The sequence below is a fragment of the Psammomys obesus genome, unplaced genomic scaffold (genome assembly GCF_907164565.1).
Source record: "Psammomys obesus unplaced genomic scaffold, mPsaObe1.curated_primary_1811, whole genome shotgun sequence".
Classification (NCBI taxonomy): domain Eukaryota; kingdom Metazoa; phylum Chordata; class Mammalia; order Rodentia; family Muridae; genus Psammomys; species Psammomys obesus.
Genome location: NW_026596109.1, coordinates 4544369 through 4567061, shown reverse-complemented (window position 1 = coordinate 4567061; position 22693 = coordinate 4544369). Strand labels below are relative to the sequence as shown.

At 47.2% G+C, this 22693-nt stretch overlaps 1 protein-coding gene across 1 annotated transcript in view; it reads right to left on the bottom strand.

Annotated features, from left to right (window-relative positions):
• The window catches only part of Ak4 (adenylate kinase 4), a 46647-nt gene extending 38673 nt beyond the window's left edge, over positions 1-7974 (bottom strand). Inside the window, exons 1-2 of the mRNA XM_055628950.1 lie at positions 7736-7974; positions 7146-7390 (exon numbers count right to left, since the gene is read on the bottom strand). Of these exons, the coding sequence (XP_055484925.1) occupies positions 7146-7290 (145 nt within the window). The 5' untranslated portion in view covers positions 7291-7390; positions 7736-7974. The remainder of the gene's footprint in view (positions 1-7145; positions 7391-7735) is intronic.
• Positions 7975-22693: the final 14719 nt, after the last annotated feature.

Below are 22693 nucleotides of genomic sequence, written 5' to 3'. Positions count from 1 at the left end.
CACACACACACACACACACACACACACACACACACACACACACACACGTTTGAGACAAGGATTTCTCTGCGTAGCCTTGGCTGTCCTGGAATTCACTCTGTAGACCAAGCTGGCCTCAAACTAACAAAAATCTGCCTGTCTCCACCTCCCAAGGTGTGCGCCACCACTGCCTGGCACCCCAAAATTGTGAACTGCCCGTGTATGCTGAGGAATAGAACTTGGGCCCCCTGTAAAAGTAGCTTGTGCTCTTAACTGCTGAGCCCTTTCCGCTCCCCTTTCCACCTCCCCCCCCATACTTATTTTCATGTGTGTTTTAAAGCACAAGCAAGAGGAACCAGGAGCAAGGGTACGGGGCAAATGTGGCAACCTGCCTCAGATCTGGGTGCAGCTCAGTGGCAACGCTTAGGTCTGACATGTGCAAAACGTAATGAAAACAGCCCTTTGCTTTAACAGTACAGACATTAATGAAGACTAAATCAACCTCTTATGCAGGTGTCCATGAACTCTAAAGGACAATAGCTCTAGAGGGAGTCCCCGATATTATAGCACTTAATCCCATCTCCTAGCATCATAACTGGTGTCATTTGTCCAATTCAGTTCAAGAAACACCTTGTGCTGGCTCATTCTATGTCAACTTGACACAAGCTAGAGTCACTGGAGAGAAGCAGGCCCCTCAGTTGAGAAAAGCTATAGGCAAGCCTGAAGGGCATTTTCTTAATCGGTGATTGACATGGAAGGCCCCTGCCCGTTGTGGGGCCACCCCGGGGATTATAGCTCTGGTTTCTAAGAAAGCAGGCTGAGCAAGCTATGAGGAGCAAACCAGTCAACGGCACCCTTCCATGGCCTCTGCATCAGCTCCTGGCTCCAGGTTTCTAGCCCCGTCTGGGTTCCTGTCCTGACTTCCTTTGATGATGAGGAGTGATGTGCAAGTGTAAGCCAAATAAATCCCTTCCTCCCCAAGTTGCTTTCGGTCATGGTGTCTCATCACAGCGTCAGTATCCCTGACTGGCACACACTTCCTCTGAGTGTTCCCCAAAAAGGTCTGGCGAGATAGCTCGGCGGGGAAAGTGCTTGTCGCACAGAGCCTGACAAACTGAGTCTATTCCCCCTAAAAGACTCACAAACAAATTAAACAATTCCTGATAGCTGTCCTGACTTGCACGCACACATTTGATTGAGTAACTGTCTGAATGTCCCCCGGACAGGCAGGGACTCCCAGTCAATCCTCCCAAGACTAAGGCACCAAGACTGGAGTGAGGCCATCCTAGACTACTACAGCTGTGAGCTGTAGGCCAGCCTGGGCTACAGAGCAACACTTTAACATGTTCCCCAACCCCAGCTCTTCTTTTCCCTGTGGCCTGAGTCAGGCATGGACTTGTGCAGCACTTCCTTTGCCTGCCTGGTTCTCCTGAAGCTGAGTAGTCCTTGTTTCGCTTCTTTGTGCCTCACGAACCACACTGCCCAGATCCGCAACACTCACTGCAAGATGCCATTCAACGCTGCCTATTTGTCTTCCAGACTCTTAAGTAAGCTCCCTCCCCAGGAAAGGGAACGCAGCCTGAGGATAGCTGAGTGTCCAGGAGATGTTTCCAGACTCCACGGGGTCCTTCTTCAACTGCTTACCCGCGAAGTGAGCCATCAAACACTGCAACACACTGAAAGAGCCAAAGACAATCTTGCGCTCTTCCATGAAGCCTGACATTAGAAATTAAAGCAGGTCTGGAAGCCCGGCTTATAGGGCACGCACCTATAATCCCAGCATCCAAGAGGTTGAGGCAGAAGAATCAAGTTAAAGGCCAAAATGGGCTAGAAAAGACCCTGTCTCAAAAAACCAAGTTCTGAAAAGATTTAAGAAAATTAAGAGCTGTGTGTGGTGGCACACACCTGTAATCCCAACTCTCTGGGAGGCAGAGGCAGGCGGATCACTGTGAGTTTGTGCCATCCTGGTCTACAGAGCGAGTTCTAGGACAGCTAAGGCTACACAGGGAAACCCTGTTTCAAGAAAAAAAAATTAATTCATAAAGGGAAAAAAGGGGGGATTAAACTCACTACAGATGACAAAGACGACTTTGTGACTCAATAAAATGTGCAGTATTAAACTGGATTTTAGGAGAGAAAATACGTTAGTGGGCAAGCCAACGGTATTCAGAAAATGTCTGCAAATTAGAGGATGACACTGTCAATGTGACTTTTTCATAGTTATTTGCTTATGAAAATAACCTATGGAAACAATTTAAACTGATCCTTTCCTAGCATGCAGAATTCTGGCTTCAATCCCAGGCAGCATATAAAAGGGCATGGTGGAGGAGTCTCTGCAGCAAGCTCAGACGTTCAAGATCGCTGAGGTATGGGCAGTTTGAGAGATGGTCAAGTTCCTGATGTGCTTGCCTGGAGTTCAGATTCCCCAGAACCCAAGCTAGACTCAAATGTCTGACTCTTCCCATATACAGAGCAAGGGAGCAAGCCAAGGGCTTCCTACATGGTAGGCAGGCTACCAACTGAACTGGTTCCACAGCCCAGAAGACTCTTAAAACCGGCCCTTCACCGATTTGGGCTTCATCCTGAGTCTCGCCAAACAAGGGCAAACTGGAATGTAGCATACACTAGAAATCTCGGAATAAGCCGAGACCTTGGATAATAAACCAGGGAAGGTTAACCATTTAAAGATGCTTTCGGTCTAATACTGAACTGACTCAGGTCTCCAAAGCCCCTGATCCTCAATTCTCAGGGAAAAAAAAAAAAATTCACCCTTACATAAGTTGCACATTTATACTTAATGAGTACCCAAAAGCCTGAGCCCTTTGAACGAGGTCATCTTTTCAGAGAGGATCAGCTCACGGCCTCATTTGGAATGCTGGTCCATCTGTGACACCCTGGAAAGAGCTGCAGTTAATATTAATTAAGAGCAGAAACAGGTTCCTTCTTGAACATCTTTTCTTTAGTGGAGTCCAAGATGCTTCCAAATGGACCGTCTCCAATTCTCCTACCCTTGAGATACTAGACTGCAATATTAAAAAGTGCCCGTTTCTTCCGATACCACCACCTGCCTGACCCTTAAAACAGGATCTTTATATCCTTCAGAGAAAACCCAGCAAAGGACGCTATCACAAAATAGCAGAGTTCTTGGGGGGTTTGGTTCCTTGATTAAAAACCCAGCAAACAAAGCGATCACAAAACATCAGTTCTTGGGGGTTTTGTTCCTTCTGGACATATTTTCCCCCCGAAGTAGTTCTAGTCCCACGTTCATCTTGACTTACCTACTTCAACCTTCCATGTACTAACGTTACAGCCACTGGGCACTCAAGCATGCATAGTGCGAGGCCTCAAAACACAGCTGCGCTTTGTCAGTGCTGGGTAAGCTCTCCACCAGCTGAGCTACAGTCCCACCCCAAATCAGCATCTTTGATGGGATACAGTTGAAAGCCTGCCAAGCTTGGTGTATGCATTCACTTAAACACACACACTATGTGAGGGAGATAGAGGAGAGCTTAATAGTCCCTGTGAGCTCATTGCGATTTAAGGCAAGCCTTTCTGTTTCTTCATAGTGTGTACTAAGAAAATACAAGCTAAAGACCTGGAGGCCAGGTCCTCAAGTAAGGAATTTGATAAGCCTCAGCCTGCACAGCTGCAGGCAGCCTAAGAAAGTGGGAGGGGAGGGAGGGGGCAACTATCAAGGAAACTAATCTCAAGTCCTTTGTAAGCACTAATCAAACTGAAGCAGGCTATGTAACATCTGGCAAAACACCACACACACAATTTTTATGACGGGACATACAGACAACAGGGCCTCTTTCCGGTGCATTAGTTTGCCAGACCCCAATTTCAGGGGTAAAACATGTGCTCTACGAACAGGGAGAAGGTACGGTCAGAGGCACAACATTCATTAACCTGCTCCTACTAGAACAGGACTACAATCTTAGCACCTAGTCAGTGGGTAGAGGCTGGTTTAGCCTGGGATAAAGGCAACAGAGTTCACATAGTCTTGTCTCAAAAAAAAAAAAAAAAAAAAACCACAGTATTCAGGCATTGCTGTGAGTTCCAGGAGAGCCTGGTCTAGGACAGCCAAAGTGACACAGAGAAGCCCCGTCTTGAATAGCCAACCAACCAACCAACCAACCAACCAATCAAACCTTTTAGTTTAAAATAAAATAAATTAAAAAAAAAAACTTTTAGCACTTGGGAGGTAGAAGCAATCAGATCTCTGTGAGCCTGGTCTACAGAGTTGAGTTCCAGGACAGTCAGGAATATACCGTGTCTCGAAAAAAAAGGCAAAGTTTCTGGTACCTCATTTTCTTAAGCACTAGGCACCAGGCTCACAAACAAGGTAGGCATGCTGCCATGGACCGCCATGAGGCAGACCGCCATGAGCCTTCATTTCACTGCATCCGAGAAGCAGCTGATGCAATCAGCATGGTGAGTACAGAGGAAGGAGATGGACTGATTCTGCAGGGCCATGAGTTCCTCCTCCATACCTGTGAGGTAGCCTAGGCCCTTTCCTGCAGCTTTTTGCCAGACTATGGCCGCAGGAGGCAAGCCATGTAGTCAAGAGCCTGCCCAAATCCTGCCCAAATCCAGGCTGCAGCAGATGGCCTGCACTACTTTCCAATTTAAATTGCTGCCGAGGTTTCTACTCCCTGGGTCTGCTGTGTTTTATCATCTCCTTCAAACTTCAACCATACACTGTACATTCAGAAGGGTTCTTGGCTTCGCTAGAAGGTGAAAAGCAATCAGCGGGTGACAGGAAAATACTGAGGAATGTGTTCTTACACTGTCCCTAAGACCTTCACTTAGACCTATAGAGAGATATAGTGAAATCGCACACACCAGGTCCACTAGGAACAAGCCATTTGCAAAACAGACCGAAATCTTATTTATCGTCTTTCCCTGGCCAAGTGTTTAAGTGATAAAAAAAAAAAAAAAAAAAAAAGCACTTCTGCTAGAAGAAAGGGTGGAGGAATGAAGGCATTTAAATGTATAGGAACATGCTGGGCAGTAGCAGCGAGTGCCTTTAACCCCAGCGCTTGGGAGGCAGAGACAGGGCAGATCTGAGTTTGAGGCCAGCCAGGCCTACAGAGTTCCAGGACAACCAGGGCTACACTTATACAGTAATACAGTTCAGGCTTCAGGCTGATGAGCCATCAGAAGCCTTCGTCCTCCTGCGCAACAGCAAGGACAGCAGAGCCCGAGACAGAGCCCTCGGGAGCCTGCCTTCCTTCTGGATCTCCTCCACCAGGCTGACCCCACCATCAAGCTGCCAGACTTCCAACTGCCTCAGCATGGAGGCCATCAACTATGCAGCAGTAAATCAAAATCAAGTGTGTGGCCTTTGAGGCCCCAATAAGGGTAGCTACCTCTACTCCCATTCAAAAGAAAAAGGACAGTAGCCCAGCCGCAGAGGTTCTGTGTAAAACTCTTCACTGCAGAATGAAAGTGCACAGGATGTTATGAGATGGACTGGCTATTTTTAGGCTACCTTCACTCAAGCTAGCCTTCTCCATAGCCTCACCTGGGGGAAGCCCAAACCTACGCACAAGCCCTCACACTGTTCTGCCCCCTTCCAAACACTGGAAGGGTGCATCAGAAGAGGGGAGTGCAGGCCTGCATGTGGCTCAGGAGAATAAAGGGTGCTCGCCTTGCATTCACACAGGCATGAGGCTGGAGCCTCGGCAGAGAAAAGGGATCTTATAACTACAATCCCAGCTCCTGAGACAGAAGCCCCAGCTCCATTCTAAGGGTCCTGACAAGGCTCCAAATGTACCGGCCCTTGACAGCAAGCCTGAGGATCTGCGCTCCGCACGCACTCACCTACAAATAAATGCGGCGCTTTGTTTGTTTTGGTTTTTCGAGACAGGGTTTCTCTGTGTAGCCTTGGCTGTCCTGGACTCGCTTTGTAGACCAGGCTGGCCTCCAACTCAGCCTAACTCTGCCTGGCGGAGTGCCGGGATGATAGTCCTCTGCCGCCACACCCGGCTCAAGTAAGAAAAGATTTTAAACTTTTAACTTAAAACCAGATTGGGGTGTAGCTCAGTGGTGCGGTACTTGCCTAGGCTATTCGAGGACCTAGGTTCGATCCCAGAGTGGTGGGGCCGGGTCTGGCACACGTAAACCCTTCTGTCTCAGGCACAGGTTTGAGGGAAAGTGGCCCCGGGGAACCCAGATAAAGGTTGGCTTTCACAGAAGAAACCAATAAGCAGCCTTTGAGGTGCTCAAAGTGGTTTTGCCTTTAACCTGCTTTCCAACATCGTCCTCCACCGACCTGTTCTGAAGCGCAGGTTTATGAACAGAACCTGGGAAGGGGCCTCACGAGCAACAAGCGGGTGTTGCCAATCCCGCTCATCTGCATCCCAGAAGGGTTTGCGCCTCACAGTACCTCGCTGCTGCTTCGCCTCCTCACGCTTATTCCTCTGGAACCCGGAGCAGAAGAAGAGGGGAGAAGGAAGGAACTTGCAAGACTAGAAGATGCGGCGGTCTAGATCCCCAACTTCACCACCACCCCCGCCGAGAAACAGCCTCAAAGGGGCCACGCGCAATAAAGCTGAACTCAAAATGCAATTTTGTGTTGTTGTTGTTGTTGTTGTTTTTCCTCAGGACAGGTCTACGGGCGGCCAGGCTGCGCCTGAGGAGGAGGGGAGCCGGCGGGGACAGTGTGCCGCGGCCGCCGTTCAGCGACCACAGGCCTCTCCCCGCCACGCAGCACTCGGGTCCGGGCTGGAGCGCGCAGCCGAGTCCCGGCGCGCCGGCGGCCCGCGACTCCCACAGGTGGGCGGCGCGCGGTGCCCAGCACTCCGCGGGTGAGGGCGACGCGCGTCCCGGCAGGAGCGCAGCAGGGGGCCCGGGGGGCTCCGCCTCCGGGAGACGGTGCTCCGGAGAGGCCAGTCGGGGTTCCCGCCGGGCGGCTCGAGTCCTCCCTCCGCCGGGTGCGCAGGGTCCGCCCCACGCGCCGAGCGGCCGGGCGGCCTCGGCCTCCTCCCGGCGCGGTTAAGCCGCGCGGGCGGGCGGGCGGCCGGCCGGCTGCATGCGCCGCGGCACGTACGAGCCGGCACGGGCACAGGCGGGCGGGGGCAGGGAGCCGAGGGGACCCGAGCCCGCCACCGCCCCGCTCCCGGCCCGACCACCCCCGCCCCGCCACCTCCCCGGCCCCTCACCCGTGTTGGCGTTGAGATTCTCACGCAAGAAGTGGCCGCTGGAGAGATGCTGGAGGCCAAAGTTCTGAGCGATCCTCTGGCATACGGTGCCCTTGCCAGAGCCGGGCGGCCCGAGGATGACCGCGCGCAGGAGTTTGGAAGCCATGGCTCTGACGGGGAGAGGGTGGCCGGGAAGGCAGCCCGCGCACTTTGCCCAGCGGCCCCTGCCTCGGCACCCTCCGCACGCGGGGACTCGCCTGCCACCCCTACGGGGGAGGAGGGGAGGGAGGGGGGGAGGAGAGGCTTTTTAACACTGCCCCGCCCCTCGGCCCCGCCCTCCGCCACCTCCTCGCCCCTAGGCCGCGCCGGTGGAGCGCCGCGGGGGGCCACCCCAGCCCTCCGAGCTCGGCCCCTTGGGGTCAGAGGTCAATCAGACCCACCCGGGCCCTCCCCTGCAGCCCGGTCCAGGCGCGCGATCCCGGGGACGCACGTGGGCGGGTCCGGAGCCTCTCGCTGGCCGTTTCCCGGGGACTGTCTGCATCCCCAGAGCGGCCGCCGCCGGCAACCGGAGGGCCCCACCTCCTCCCCGAACAGCCCCGGGAGACGCTCACCTCGGCCGAGAGGGAAGCGCGGCCACACTCAGCCCGGATCCCGCTGGGCGGCGCCGCCGCCTCTCTGCCCGGCTGGCCGCGCGGGGACCCGTTTCTTACGTAAGACCGGAGCCGGCTCCGCGCTACCGCCGCCGCCGCGCCCCCTCCTCTCGCCTCCCGGCGTGTCCGGGGCCTGGCTGAGCCTGCGGGGGTGAGCAGAGACGGAGACGCCCAGAGAGAGAGGAACCGCCTGGGGACCCGCTCTATTGTCAGAGGGGGAGGGAAAACACAACTTGTTGAGCGCCTACTCGGAGTCCAGTTCTAGGCTGTGTGGTTTCATTATGCAACCTTTACAGGTACAGACGGAGAAAGAATACGAATCCGTCGTATTAGAGTGGACATCCTTTTTTTTTGTGTTAATCCCTGTGCGGGAATCAAACCCCCAGAGACTATCCCTTAAACCTGGGTGTGGCTTACAGGGGTATTCGCAGCAGACCCTGGCAAAAGAGTAGAAAGTTGTGGACGGGCCTGAACTACTTATTTATTGAGACCTGGTCTCAAAAAAAAAAAAAAAAAAAAGAAAAGATTATGTACTGAGCGCTGTTCTGTGTGGTTGGTATACAGCAACAAAACAACTGATCGAATCCTCCCTCCAAAGTCGCAGCCGCAGTTTTGAACCCTTGAGTGACTCCTAAGCCCAACACTCTGGAAACGAGAACAGTGCCTTTCGCTTGTATTCCGACCTATAGCCAGGTGATTCCAGTACTACTGTGCCAGGCAGGATGTCTTGCTCTTTCCTCGCCTACTCAAATGGAGGCTTTCTTTTCCCTGCCCCTCACACAGACAAACCCACAGTCCTGTACGCTTCTGCCTTTGTCTTTGTTTTGTTTTGTTTGAGACAGGGCTGCACTTTGTAGCCCAGGCTGGTCTTGAACTCATGATGTCCTTGGCATAGCCTTAATTGCCCGAGCCCACCTACAGGGTCAAACAGTGCCTGAGTGGGGAGTGAGGATTAAAATAATTAAAACAAATCACACTACACATGGGATCAGCTGGAGAGGGTTGTCAGTAATGACTGCACCGTGGGTTTATTCCACGATTCATTTCTTATAGGCAAAGCAAAAACAAGTCACATCAATACAAAAAGAAAAGTTCGTGGAACCTCCAAAATTATTTTCTAAAACTACTTCCCAATAGCAGATATGTTCCAACATCACACAGACAAGCTTTAAGGAACTTGGAACAATTTTTAAGGAATTTGGCAAAAAATTCCTCTTTTCTCTGTTTCAAGGTGAAGGCCAGGGTGAAACCATGTTTTTCGAATAACAAAGCAGCTTGACAAACAAGCAGCTCTCCACAGGTCTCCCTTTTCTATACGTTAAAAGACTGTAACCTAAGAGTTACAGAGCAGAAGATTGTGCCTGTCTTAGGTTGTGTCTCTTGAAAGATATATTCTTACCTGTCATTGGTACATGAATTCCATCATTCATGCATCTTCTTAGGTTGAACATACCTCAGAGAGAGCTTACCTATCTCTACCAACCTCACTAGGGTGGATACTGGAGTTTAATCTTATGCAGATCAGCTTTAATATTCCAGAAGGCCTTGATGAAGGTTTTAATTATCCCTTGTAGGATGCTCCTAATAAGCCAAGTCCTATAAAGTTAACGTGAAAAGAGGACCACGAGGGCCATAATACCTGCACTAATGAACCCAACCATTCTTTTAGGTCTGCTTCTAGCACTTTTGTAATCTCTGATCAGAACACCGAGCCTGAGAAACATCACAGGAGCCATAATAAAAGAAGGCTGTCAAACAGACAGAACCTGCTGTCCATTTGAAAGCTTAGAAATACAGTTTGTTTACATTAATGGCAAGAAACATTAAAGTTTGGTTCTTGTATAAAAATGTTAATATTCCCAAACAACGAAACATAAGGAGAATATACATAGGCAGTTACAGGGCCTCCCAAGAGTTTCTGAAGCAAGCTTCCAAATATAGGTCTGCTGAAAACCAGAATCAGACCAAAGTCCCATAGTCAGTCCTCTTTCTCATTTTTCCCGATTTTGTTGAGAATTGTCCTGATTACCAGGTTAATCTAGTCCAGTCACATTGTATTTAAAAGGTTTCTCTGCACAACATCTCCCGTGAGCAGAATGAAACAAAGGTGGATCAGGAGCATAAGCCCAATACAGCTTTCCATTCACCAGCAGAACAGAATTCACCATGGTCTACAGCAGCAACACCCTTCTTCCGGGGAGCATTTCCTGCAAATCGCACCAGCCTTTATGGGATCCACCCGGCTCCTTCTGTGTCCTGTGGAAAAACATAGACATGCCCTCTTCCCCATATTAATACAGGGTCAGGGCCCTGCCGCATTCCAGTAATGGGATCTTTCCATTTCACTTGGGCATGATTATCTTTGGTATTAGGATGCCACAGAACAGCCTTGTAGATACACATTCAAAAAATTTAAAATAGCATGATTAAAATTTGGGTATATGACCCCCCCCTTTTTTTATTTTTTGCAATTGGTTCTTAGGAGATCCATGGGCATGCTCAACAATCCCTTGGCCCTGAAGATTATATGGAATGCTCGTTTTATGGCTTATATTCATTTGTGCACAAAAAAAACGCTGAAAAGCTTGACTCATATATCCCAAGCCGTTATCAGTCTTTATAATGGAAGGAATACCAATTGTAGCAAAACATTTTAAACAATGACTTATAACATGTTTGTTGGCTTCTCCTGTTAAGGGAGTTGCCGTGATAAATCCTGAAAAAGTATCAATTGTTACATGAACATATTTTAGTTTTCCAAATTCTGGGACATGAGTTACATCCCTAGGTTTAAGTTAACTTTATGTTACAGATTTTAAACATACCCAATGACCAATAATCAATAGCCAAGACATATAGAATATGGTAAACTTATACATTGAAAATAGACAAAACACCTTGCTATTTGTTGAATCCAATTTTTTATGACCACAGAGGTTTTGTAGCAGAATTAACTATTAGCTTTCTTGATAAACATGGATAAACATGCTCTTGCTAATTGCTGCCAGTCCCCTGGACAGAGGACTCAGTAGACAAGAATTCCAACAAAGCTTGAGTAAAAGGTGCTGTAGGACCATATTGAGAGCATACAGTTTTTAGTTCTTTTAATTGTTTAAAAGAAATAGGAGCAGACTCTCAACCCTATCACCCTGACTGTCAGGTCGTTCTATAATTGGAAAACCATAAAACTCAGTTATATCTTCTCCTTTCTGCACAGCTTGTTGTAAAGAAGTTTGTAAAGGGGATACAGTTGCTCTCGCAGTGAACAAAGGAAAAGGCCCACTCCTGTTTTGAGCTATAGCAACAGTAGCCATCTTAAGAGGAGGATCCAAGCCTGAAATCAATGAGGGAGCTGGAGTGGGGATTGAGCCTCATTTTCGCTAATCTTTAATTCTCCAATTTTTCTGTCCAAGCCCCATTCCAACTTCTTAATTTCTTTTGGCAAGGCTCAAGTTTGGTGGTTTTTTGTTGTTGTTGTTGTTTTGTTTTTTAACACTCATAGCCTGAATCAGAGGATATCTCTCAGAATCCTCCAGCTCTGCAACCTCATCAGAATCTAAGTCATCTTCAGAGTCTTCTCCTAGCAAAGAATTATCATCATCAGAAGAGACATAGAATTTTTCAGGAGGAGCTGATGGTTTAGTCCTATTTTGTCTCCAAGCCTCCTGTTTATCTTTCCTCTTTCTCTCTGACCCTAAAAGTTTTCTTTGTCTTGTGCCACAGAAACAGCCTGTCTCCAATTAAAGACCATACAAAAAACATGACATTACTGCCTTGTCCCATTTTTTACTCCCGATTTTTCCTCATTGAGACTCTTTATGGTCTGAGCTCTTCAACACTGCGGTGTCCTTCATTACTTCCCCATATCCCAGGTCCCTGGTTTGGGCACCAAACTGTCAGAGCCCACTGGCAGAGTCAAACAGTATCTGAGTGGGAAGTGAGGATTAAAATAATTAAAACAAATCACACTACACACGGGATCAGCTCAAGAGGGTTGTCAGTATGACAATGCAGTATGGGTTTATTCCATGATTCATTTTTTTATAGGCAAAGCAAAAACAAGTCACATCAATACAAAAAGTTTTTGGAACTGCCAAACTTTTCTAAAACTACTGCCCCATAGCAGATATGGTCCAAGGTCACGTAAACAAGCTTTAGGGAATTTGGAACAAGTTTTAAGGAACTTGGTGAAACTTCTTCTTTTCTCTGTCTCAAGGTGACGGCCAGGGTGAAAACATGAATAACAAAGCATCTTGACAAACAAGCAGCTTTCCACACTTAATACCAGGATGAGAGCAAGGCATCACCAAGCCCTACTGCCTCCTCTCTCATTTGTTTCCAAGTTACATGATAGCACTCAACTTCTTATCTAGGTACTGGGATAATCAGCTGTAAGTCTGTCTTCCTCACGCTCCTGTTTCCTTTGCAGTTACTAGAGATACTGCTAAAGTAAAAACCCAAAACCCATTTCATTTCTGTTGCTTGCCCACTCTGGTGTGCCTGCCTGCCTTGCAGGAATCTTTTTGCAGAGTTCTGGACAATGCTAGTCATTAACTGAGAGCTAGCAAGGAGCAGTACGGTGGGGACATTGTGAGAAAGCACCTCCTCTCCATTCCTGGCTGTAGTTGTAGTGCGTTGTGCAGGCAGGAAACACAGCCTGACATGGTGTCTTGACAACCCAGCTCCCCTCCTTGCCATTCCACACACAGCCTTGGCAAGATAACACACTGGGGCCACCAACCCCTGTGCCAACATTTGTTCCATAGTCTCATTTCCTAAAATATCCTAGCGGTCTATAGACCTTATTCTGGACTCCTTCGAGGAGCCCCTTTGCTCAAGAACAAAGAGAAGGGCTTCTGGTATGAGAAGGCTTAAATCTCTCATGTTCCTGCCACATGTTCTGTATTAAACAGCTGATAGTTCTTTACAGTGGTTGTTAGACAAGCGTATTCATCAGAACCACCAGGACAGCTTGTTAAAAACATCTTGCTGAGGGCCAGAAGGTGGCCACCTACAATGTGATTTAGCCTGAAGATTTGAGTTCAGTCTCCAGCACCTATGTATAAAAAGTTGGGCACAGTGCTGGGAGGTGGAGACAGGAGGATGCCTGAGGCTTATTGGCCAACCAGTCCAGCCAAATTGGTGAGTTCCAGGTCCAAAGAGAGACCCTATCTCAAAATATAAAAGGAGCCACCTTTCCTGTGTCCTCCATTCAGTGGGATGGCTCTGATAATTCACCACCAAAGGTGGTGCTGGTGGTGAAGAACTTAGCTGTCTGTCTCTATAGACCTCAAAAACACAGCTGGCAAACAGAGGTGGTTTTTGAAGAAAATGCCTGAAGCTGTTTGCCTTGACAACCTTCTGAAGAAACACAAACCTGAATTTATCCTATTAGGCCCAGCATAAGCCTAATTTCCAGAAGGGATGAAGAGAACTCAGGAGACAGCTCTCGATGCAAAATCGCAAGAGGTTCATTTTGACCATTGCGCAATGGGGTCACCCCAGCTGGTCAGCAAGGAGTGGCACCAGGAGACAAAGGCCTTGGGTTTTTAAAAGATAAAGAATTTTGAGGTCACAGTCTTAGCAATTCAGGATTGGATGAGGAAGCTATAAAGTAAGATAATTGGTTAGTAGTCTTAGGTGCTCAAGCTTGGCCAGTCCTGCCAAGTGTGGATGCAGCTGTAATTAAAGGTGGGGGTGGTTAGCTCATCCTTGAAGATTGGGGCTGCAGGCTTTTGGCTGGAGGTCAGGAGCTACTCAGAAGAAGGATTGAGGCCATCTGGGTTGGTTGCTAAGAAACACTATCTCGAAGACAAGGGTCTGGTCATTCTTTTTGCTGAGTGAAGGTCATTGTTTGCTCGCCTTTTTATATCTGTCCTCACAGATAGGGTCACATTCCTCCGTTCTCTGGAAAGGTACTAAGAGGCTTTAGCTTAACCTGGACCTAAAACTCAAAACTATAGGCTTTAGAAGACATATAGGTTACAAAGTTAGTCTAATCCTTTCAATCCCTTTAAAAAGCCCATTTGGGCTGGGCATGGTAGTTCACAACTTTAATCCTAACACAGGGAGGAAGAGGCAAGTGGGTCTCTGAGTTCAAGGCCAGCCTGGTCTGCAGAGTGGTTCTCCAGAGTCAGCCAGAGCTACATAGTGAGTTTCTTCCTCCCCTTTCCCCTATCTCCCTCTCTTCCTCTGTCTCTCTCTCTCTCATATACACACATACACACACAGCCCTATAGGGGTGGAGAGGTGACTCCGCAGCAGTTAAGAGTACTGAAGAGTTTAAGATAGCCTGAATATAACTCCATTTTGAAATAAAGATCTTGACTGGGAACTGAATTCAGGTACCAGAAAATATCACAGAATGTACACCTTGCAGAAAACAAAGTTAACTCTCCTAGCAGCAGCCTCCAGGAAATATAACAGAATAAATGCTTCATAGAAAATAGAGACAAACTCCCTGGCAATAATCAATGGGAATTGGTTGAGAATTGGGTGGGAAAATTCTCCCCAATATTTCCGATGTGGTTTAGAAAAATAGCCATTGGGATTATATGCCTTAGCCATTGTGATTGTGTACCTCAGAAAAGGTCACCCCGCCCTGCTAAACTTCACCCAATTCTGTAACACCAAGGCTTGTGCCCCCCTGCTTGTTGCCATGGAAACCCCCTGCTCACAGACTTTCCCTTTAAAAACCCTGCTCACTCAGAGCTCGGGGTCCCACTTCTCTACTGCTGTGTCAGTGAGACTTGGGTCCCAAGTTCAAGTGCTCTCATAATAAAGCTCTCTTGCTATTGCATCAAGTCGTCTTCTGGTGGTCTCTGAGGGTCCCATGAACCTGGAATTACAGTATCTGTTGCTCTTTCAAAGGACTCAACCAGCTTCTTTTCCTTACACCCACATGGCACTTCACAGGGGCTGTCCTTCTCAGGTACCAGGAATCCGTGTGCTACACAGACATAGATGTAGGCAAAACACCCATCCACACAAAATTAAAAAGCTTAAATAAAACCCTGTAGGAAACTTGCTTTTTATTGTTGTTGTTTTCGAGACAAGGTAGCCATGTGTAGCCATGGATGGCCTGGACTCAGTATAGGTGGAGAGCTGCTTGTTTGTCAAGCTGCTTTGTTATTCATGTTTTCACCCTGGCCGTCACCTTGAGCCAGAGAAAAGAGGAAGTTTTGCCAAGTTCCTTAAAACTTGTTCCAAGTTCCTTAAAGCTTGGACCATATCTGCTATAGGGAAAGTAGTTTTAGAAAACTTTGGCGGTTCCATGAACTTCTTTTTATATTGATGTGACTTGTTTTTGCTCTGCCTATAAAAAAAATGAGTCTGGAATAAACCCACGACGCACTCACACTGACAGCCCTCTCCAGCTGATCCCCTGTGTAGTGTGATTTGTTTTAATTATTTTAATCCTCACTCCCCACTCAGGGACTGTTCGACTCTGTCAGCGGGCTCCAGCAGGTATGTAGACCAGGCTGGCCTTGAACTCTCAGAAATCCACCTGCCTCTGCTTCCAGGTGCTAGGACAAATCCTGGATTTGTGCTTATGTTGTTAAAATTGGAAGAGTGGATGGGTGTAGCGGTACGCCCCTTTAGTCCTGGAGCTAGAGAGGCAGAGGCAAGCAAATCTCTGAGAGTTCAGTGCCAGCTGGGAGGGTGGCAGGTAAAATTCTTTAAAGACCTTTTTCACGTGTATAAATGTGTGAGTATATGTACACATTCCGTGTGTGCAGGTGCCCTCAGACTCCAGAAGAGGGTATCAGATTCCCAGGAATTAGAATTAATGGCAATTGTGAGTCGCCCACGATGTGGGTCCTGGAAACTAAACCTTGGTCCTCTACAAGAGTAACAAGTGTTTTTTAACTACTGAGGCATTTCTCTAGTCCCAGGAGAAGTGAATTGTTAACAAATGGTAAATCTGTTGCTTGAACTGTTAAAAAAAAAAAAAACAATCCGGTTGAGTGTATCTCTTGAAGATAACCAGCTTCAATCTCTGGCTTTCACATGCGTGTGCACACACTCATGAATACACAACAACTGTAGGAAATTATGAAGAGTTTAAGTTAGCCTGAGTAAAGAGCCATCTTGACTGGGGGCTGAATTCAGGTACCAGGAACTATCACAGAGTGCGCACTTGGCAGAAAACAAAGTTAGCTCTCCTAGCAACAGCCTTCAGGAAATAATGCAGAATAAATGCTTCATAGAAAATAGAGACAAACTCCCTGGCAATAATCAATGGGAATCGGCATTATGAATTCATTCCAGCACAGGACTATTTGCTGAGGGGCCTTGGGACTCTTGTGATTTGTCTTTACATGAAGACCACGTCATGTGCCACTGAAGCCTCGGCCTTTTTCGTTTATTTCTTTGTGTACCTGTGTTTTTATAGGGGCTGTACATGCATGTTACATGTAATAGGTCAGGGGTTGTTCTTTCAGTGTATTCTGGATCCTAACACCAGGAAAACCCTCGTTTGCCTGTCTTGTCAGGAACCATATTTAGAAACTTAAAATTGTCTTTCTCAATCCAGAAGACAGCTGCCCCCATGGGCTCTTTCTTCACTGTGGTGTCAACTTTCTCCCCTTTAATCTGTAATCCCAGCAAAGGCAAGCAGATCTCTTTGAGTTTGAGACCAGCCTGATTGACAAAGTCCAGTCCAGGACAACCAAGGATACACAGAGAAACCCTGTCTCAAAAAAAAAAAAAAAAAAATGAACAAGTCTTTGGTAAATGACCTATTAAAGAGGAAAGAAAATCTACACACTACTGAGATAGACACTACTGTTTATTTTTCCATAAAGAATTAAGTGTTGGGTAGGTGTGTCGAGGCATGACTTTCATCTCAGAGCCAGAGACAGGATGATCTCTGTTTGTAAAATCCTGTCTCTGAAAAGTAGAAGCAGTTGGGGTGGCGGCACTAGATGGGTGCCGCCTTGGATGGGTGATACCAAAGCTTCAAGCCTTACTCTGGGGAAGCAGAACGTAAAAAGAATTTCACCTCTAGCCAGGCAGGGTGATTGCAAGCCTGTAATCGTAGTACTTCAGAGGTAGAGGAGCATGGTCAGGAGTCCAAAGTCTTCCTGAACTTCATAAAGAGTTGTAACAAGAATCAAACTACCACCGGACAACAAAAAGAACTCCACCCCCTACCAACAGAATCAATAGAATACAAGAAATGTCCTTGAGAAGAAACCTCATGAAGTCCATTCAGCTTGGCAGACAGGCACAGTGGTCTGATGCCCCACGGGACAGAGGGCAAAGTTTCACCCCTACCCCTTCTATTTGACTTAGGAAGTTTGCTTAACCTTCCTAACCTCAGTTCCTTTACCTATAAAAACCAGACAAGTGTTCTCACTTTCATCTTCCCTCTTGGGACATTAAAGCCCCATGAAGAATCGTGTTAAAGCCAGGAATGACAATGTACCCATCCATTCAGAACCAGCCTGAGTTACATTGTGAGTTCCAGGCCAGTCTTACCTCCTGGAAAACAACAAACAAACAAAACAGCCCAGCAACCCGGAGGCTGCTACAATAGTATCATTCTGAATTCAGTGCCAGCCTGGGTTAGTTAGTGAGTTCCAGGCCAGTCTACGTGGGTGCTGCAAAGTGAGCAAGCAAAAGAGTCACACTAACAACTCATGCTTACTGAGTGCTAACCATACGAGGTCAAGGTTAATGCCTTCGCAATTCAGCACCCAAACCAATCAAAGTGCTGTACTGTCTCTGTTTTACAGGTCACAAAACTGATACACAATCATTGGATTGTCAATGATTATACAGTAAGTCAAGAGAGGATTCAAGCCAGTTAGTCTGCTGCTAAGTTTCTGCTCTTATCTCCCAGGGACCTTATTTGCTTTGTCTTCCTGTGTTCCAGGTCATTGACAAGGTTGACATATGGCTGCCAAAAATAACTTAGAATGAATCAAAACCTTCTTAGGAAGGGATGTAGTTCGGTACTTGTTCAGCACGCTCAAGACTCTAGAATGGGCTCACTGGGTGAAGGTGTCTATAACCAAGCCCGACAAACTGACTTCAATCCCCAACACCCACACGGTGGAAGAAGAGAACTCTCTACACCAGTAAAGTGGCACACACACCCCCCCCCATAAATATGTAACCTGTGAATAATAGGTATTAAAAAAAGAAAACACCTAAAAAGAATTTTGAGCCAGGTGTAGTGGCAGAAGATGATGGATCTCTGTGATCAACTCCAGCCTGGTCTACAAAGTGAGTCCAGGAGAGCCAAGGCTACAAACAGAAGGCTTGTCTTAACAGAAAAAGGTTTGTTTGTTTTTGCTTTTGTTTTTTTTTTTTTTTCCTATGGCTTTTACCTGAGTTTCTTCTCCTTCCTCTTCATCTGTTATTCACAAGTTTGGTCTCTTTTTGTTGTCCCAGATTTCCTGAACTTTATTTTGTTGCCTAGATTTTTAATTTAGATTTAACACATTCTTTGGCCGATTGATCCGTTGTTTCTTCTACTTTATCTTCAAGGCCTGCTGTTTTCTCTTCCATTTCAGTCTGTTGGTGAGGCATTCTTCTGAGCTTGATATGTGACACCCCCCACCTTTTTTTTGTTTGTTTGTAGACCAGGCTGGCCTTGAACTCACAGAGATCAGAGAGCTACCTGCCTCAGCCTCCCAGAATGCTAGAATTATAGGCGTGCACCAACACACCCAGCTTGTGACCTCCTGCTTTTTTCACTTTCAGTTTTATTTATTCATTTATTTATTTGTTTATTTACTTATTTTTACTTTTCTTTAGTCATTCTATTCCTTTGTTAAATTCTATTTTCGTATCTTGAATTGTATTCATTATTTCATTCAATTGTTTGTATTTTCATGGTCTTCATTCAGCCATTTTTTATTTGTTTGTCTGTATTTCATAACTTCCTTAAGGTCCTTGAACATATTCATAATTGCTGTTTTGAAGTCCCTGTCTTGTACTTCAGCTAAACCAACCTCTCAGGGAATATTATAGTAGGTGCTGGTTTCTGGGGGAGGCATATTGGCTTTGTTGTTCTGTGTTTTTGATTTGGGATCCTAGTGTGGGTATTGACTTTGCTGAGTAGGTGTCCAGGTCTTTGTTTGTTGTTACCCAATCTGTCAAGTTGTGGACTAGATGAATGGAGCTTGGCTGTCAGTCTCAGGGCCATGCTGGGTTTCAGGGTTCAAATTCCAACTGGTCCCAGATCAGCACAGGAGGAAGGACAGCTGAAGTTCTCCTTACAGCTGTGGGCTCAGACTCTAAGCAGCCCCAGATTGACAGATTGGGGGGGCTCAGTGTTAGGTGAATGGGTGTGAGAAGGGGACTGACTCTGGAGGTGTCAGTTAGAGTTTGGGGTCCAGTTCTATGTGATCCTGGTCCCAGACCCAGGGGTTGGTTGGACCTCCTGGCTGAGACCACCACTACCCCCTTTTAAAGACTGGGTCTCGCTAGGTAGCCCTGCCTGGCCTGGAATTTACCATGTAGAATGGATTGGCCTTGAACTCACAGATGTCAACATGCCTCTGCCTCCTGGGTTCTGGGATTACAGGTCTGCTCCATCACAATAGCTTTCATGCTCTATGTCATTATGCCCATTGGCTTCATTTCTTTGCAGTTCCTCTACACGTGTAAACAGGTACCAAGGGACTCTCATCCCCTCAGGGAAAACCTCTTCCACTTCTCTTCTCTACTGTCTGATGACGTACCTACTTAAGACTCTCGTCACCAGCACCCTGCCTTCCTTAGCCTTTTCCCTTTCCCTTCTGGAAAGAATTGTACTTATTATCTCTTACTAGAATGGCCATTCAGTCATTTAATCTGCCACCACATATAATGAAGGCCTTCTTGGTCCAGCCCGGGGAATAAAGCCAGACATTGCATCCTGGCAATGAAGGACACAATGTGTGAGGGACAATCAATATGTACTTATTATGAAAAAAATCAAGCCTACATCCATGTCATGAGAAATTCACTTGGGTAATGAGCTAGTAAGAGATTATTAGAGTGTTATGGAGACTCCATCTCAGAAACAAACGCAAAATACTCAAGCAAACAGAAGGGTGTACGGTGTTGCACGCCTGCAATCCCAGCACTCAGGAGACAGGGGCAGATGGTTCACTGTGTGTTTAAGGTCAGCCTGGTCTACATACCAAATTCTAGGTCAGAGAGGGCTGTATAGTAAGACCTCATTTCACAAACAAAATAAACAAAGGGTGGTGGCATACCCTGTAATCCCAGCACCCAGGAGACAGAGGCAGGCAGATCTCTGAGTTCAAGGCCGGTCTCGTCTACAGAGTGAGTTCCAGGACAGCCAGAGCAACACAGAGAAACCCTGTCTTGAAGAAAAAATAAAAATAAAAATAAAAATAAAACAGAGAGGCTGTATGGTATTGTACATCTGTAGCCTTAGCACTCAAACGTTAGAGGCAAGAAAATCAGGGGTTCACAATCATCCTCCATCCAATGTGTGATGAGTTTGAGGTCAGCCTGAGTCACTGAAAACTTATCCCAAAACAAATAAGTAAAAAGCAAACCAAAGTCGGGCGCGTTGGCGCATGCCTGTGATCCCAGCCCTTGGGGAGGCAGCAGATCACTGTGGGTTCAAGGCTAGCCTGGTCTGCAAATTGAGTCCAGGACAGTCAAGGCTACACAGAAAAACCTTGCCTCAAAAAAAACAAAAATAAATAAATAAATAAATAAATAAATAAATAAGCAAGCAAGCAAACCAAAATGTAGTGCACATAGTACACACTTTAAAGACAAAAGTCCTCAGCTGGTACTTCACGTCTAAAACCCCACCCAGGGTCCCCTTTCAGCCTCCCAGGAGGTTCCCCTGGTTGGCTTTTCATCAGCACATGCCTGAAGGGGATGAGGAAAGGGAGGCTTCACTTCTCTGCCTGGGCTGAGTAGATCTCCTCTGACCCTAGCTGGTCTGTAGTGGCAGCTGGCAGACCCACGAGGCCAAGCTCTGGAAATTGCCCTCTGGGCCTCTGGTAACAGCAGAAGAAGAGGCTCCTGCCTCTTGGCTCTGAGGCCAAAGAGCTGCTAGGGGGAGTGGAATTCTTTCCGTGGCAAAGGAAGAGGAAAAATCAGATCATATTTCCCACTGGCAGAGCCTATTCAGGAAGATCTCAGGGTCCTAGCTGTTCATAACAAAAGGATATTCACTGAGGCATGCCTTGATTATGGCTGTCTAAGTACCACCCCCCACGACACTCACACACTCACACACACTCTCTCTCCCATTTTCCTTTTGTGGTGCAGAACCTCCAGTTAGCTGGGCAAGCCTCCCATTACCCATCCACACTCTCAGCTCTTCCTCTTCTCCTTCTCCTTCTCCTCCTCCTCCTCCTCCTCCTCCTCCTCCTCCTCCTCCTTCTCCTTTTCCTTCTCCTTCTTCTTCTTCCCTTTCCTTTCAAATTTGAAAGCATTTCTCTCAAAATAGCCCTGGGGGTGCACCAGTTAAGGCCATCATTGATGAAGTGAAGAACCAATGGCTCAGCAAGGAAAGTTATATCTGCTAGAAGAACTGGGTGCTCCTCTTCTACCTCATAAAAACTTGCAGCTTCCAGGAAAGAAAATTTGGAGACCTACGGAGGCTGTCTTGACATCCGCTAGCCAAGACACATGGGTAGGAATTCATGTAGAATGGGCTCAGATAGGCTGAATATGCAAACACAGAACCATATTCTTGAAAGGGTGTAAAAGCCGTGTACCCCAGCTCCATGGGAGTTGCTGGTAGTGCTTGGCTATTGATTCTGTCATCTCATGCAATTTATAACATCCCGGGGTGGGGGGCGGGGAGGCTTCATCTCCCTTTTGGTTACAGATGAAGAAATAGGCATAGAAATTTGCCTGAAGTCACCCCAGGAATAAGGCCCCAGGCTTTTTGCCCGAGCTCCATGATCTCTCTGGATAGCATCCCTGAAACATGAGCAATCTCTTTTCGGATGCTAGCAGCAATGAGGACCTATGGCTTTTAGAGCCAGTCTGTTGGTAACTGTGAGAATAATTTCATTAAATGCTGCCTGTTTTGTTCCATTAATCACACTGACAACTTTAAATGACAAGTGTGTCTAATCTCTAGGTCTCCTTTACTGTCCTCATGCCTTTCAGCTCCTCTTTTCCATGTTTTCACCTCACTAATCCTCTTTCCTGATACACTAGCCTGTTTGTAAAAAAAAACCCAACTCAACTGCTTTGGCCAGAACTTCAAACCATAACCATTCATATGTAATCACCATGAGAGCAGAGGCTGTCTGTCCAGGCTACCGAATTCTTAGCCCTGGCAAAGAGCAGGCACTGGAGGCATTTGCTGAATGTGTGATTAAATCTTCCAGATGAAGATTCTGTAGAGAACAGAGCAGGACTCACCCCTCTGCACTGAGGGTGCTTTCAAAGCTGGCTCACTCGATCTTGCTCAGTGATGAGTGTATTGAGGGCCCAGCCCTGAGCCCTCCGGGCCAGCAAGCCTTGGGTCTTGAGAGGCTCCGCCTCAGCAAAGCGGATGAATGACGAGGGGGGGTGGGGCGGGGGTGATTACAGATGTCAACTTCAGGCCTCAACATGATCCAGAGCACTTGGGTGCTCATAGACAAGCAAAACCAAATCAGAACAAACAACCATGCACACGTGCATTCTTGCACATGACACACATACACAAGAAAATAGAAAAACAACAACCACACAATGGGGGTCCACAGACAGGTAGTTCCTCCTGATCCTGAAGTTGTAAAGGCAACTGCTTCCATCTTTATGCTGCAGAGGCAGCATACACAGCAGAATGAGCATACCCTCGGGTGGGTATGGACCAGGCCGAGAATCTCAGCTTTACTACACACTGGCACAGCCTTTCACCATCACCTCTCCTGCCTTTCATCGCCAGTACCTGTAAAGTGGGCATGAAAACACCTTTGTCCCTGGGATGCT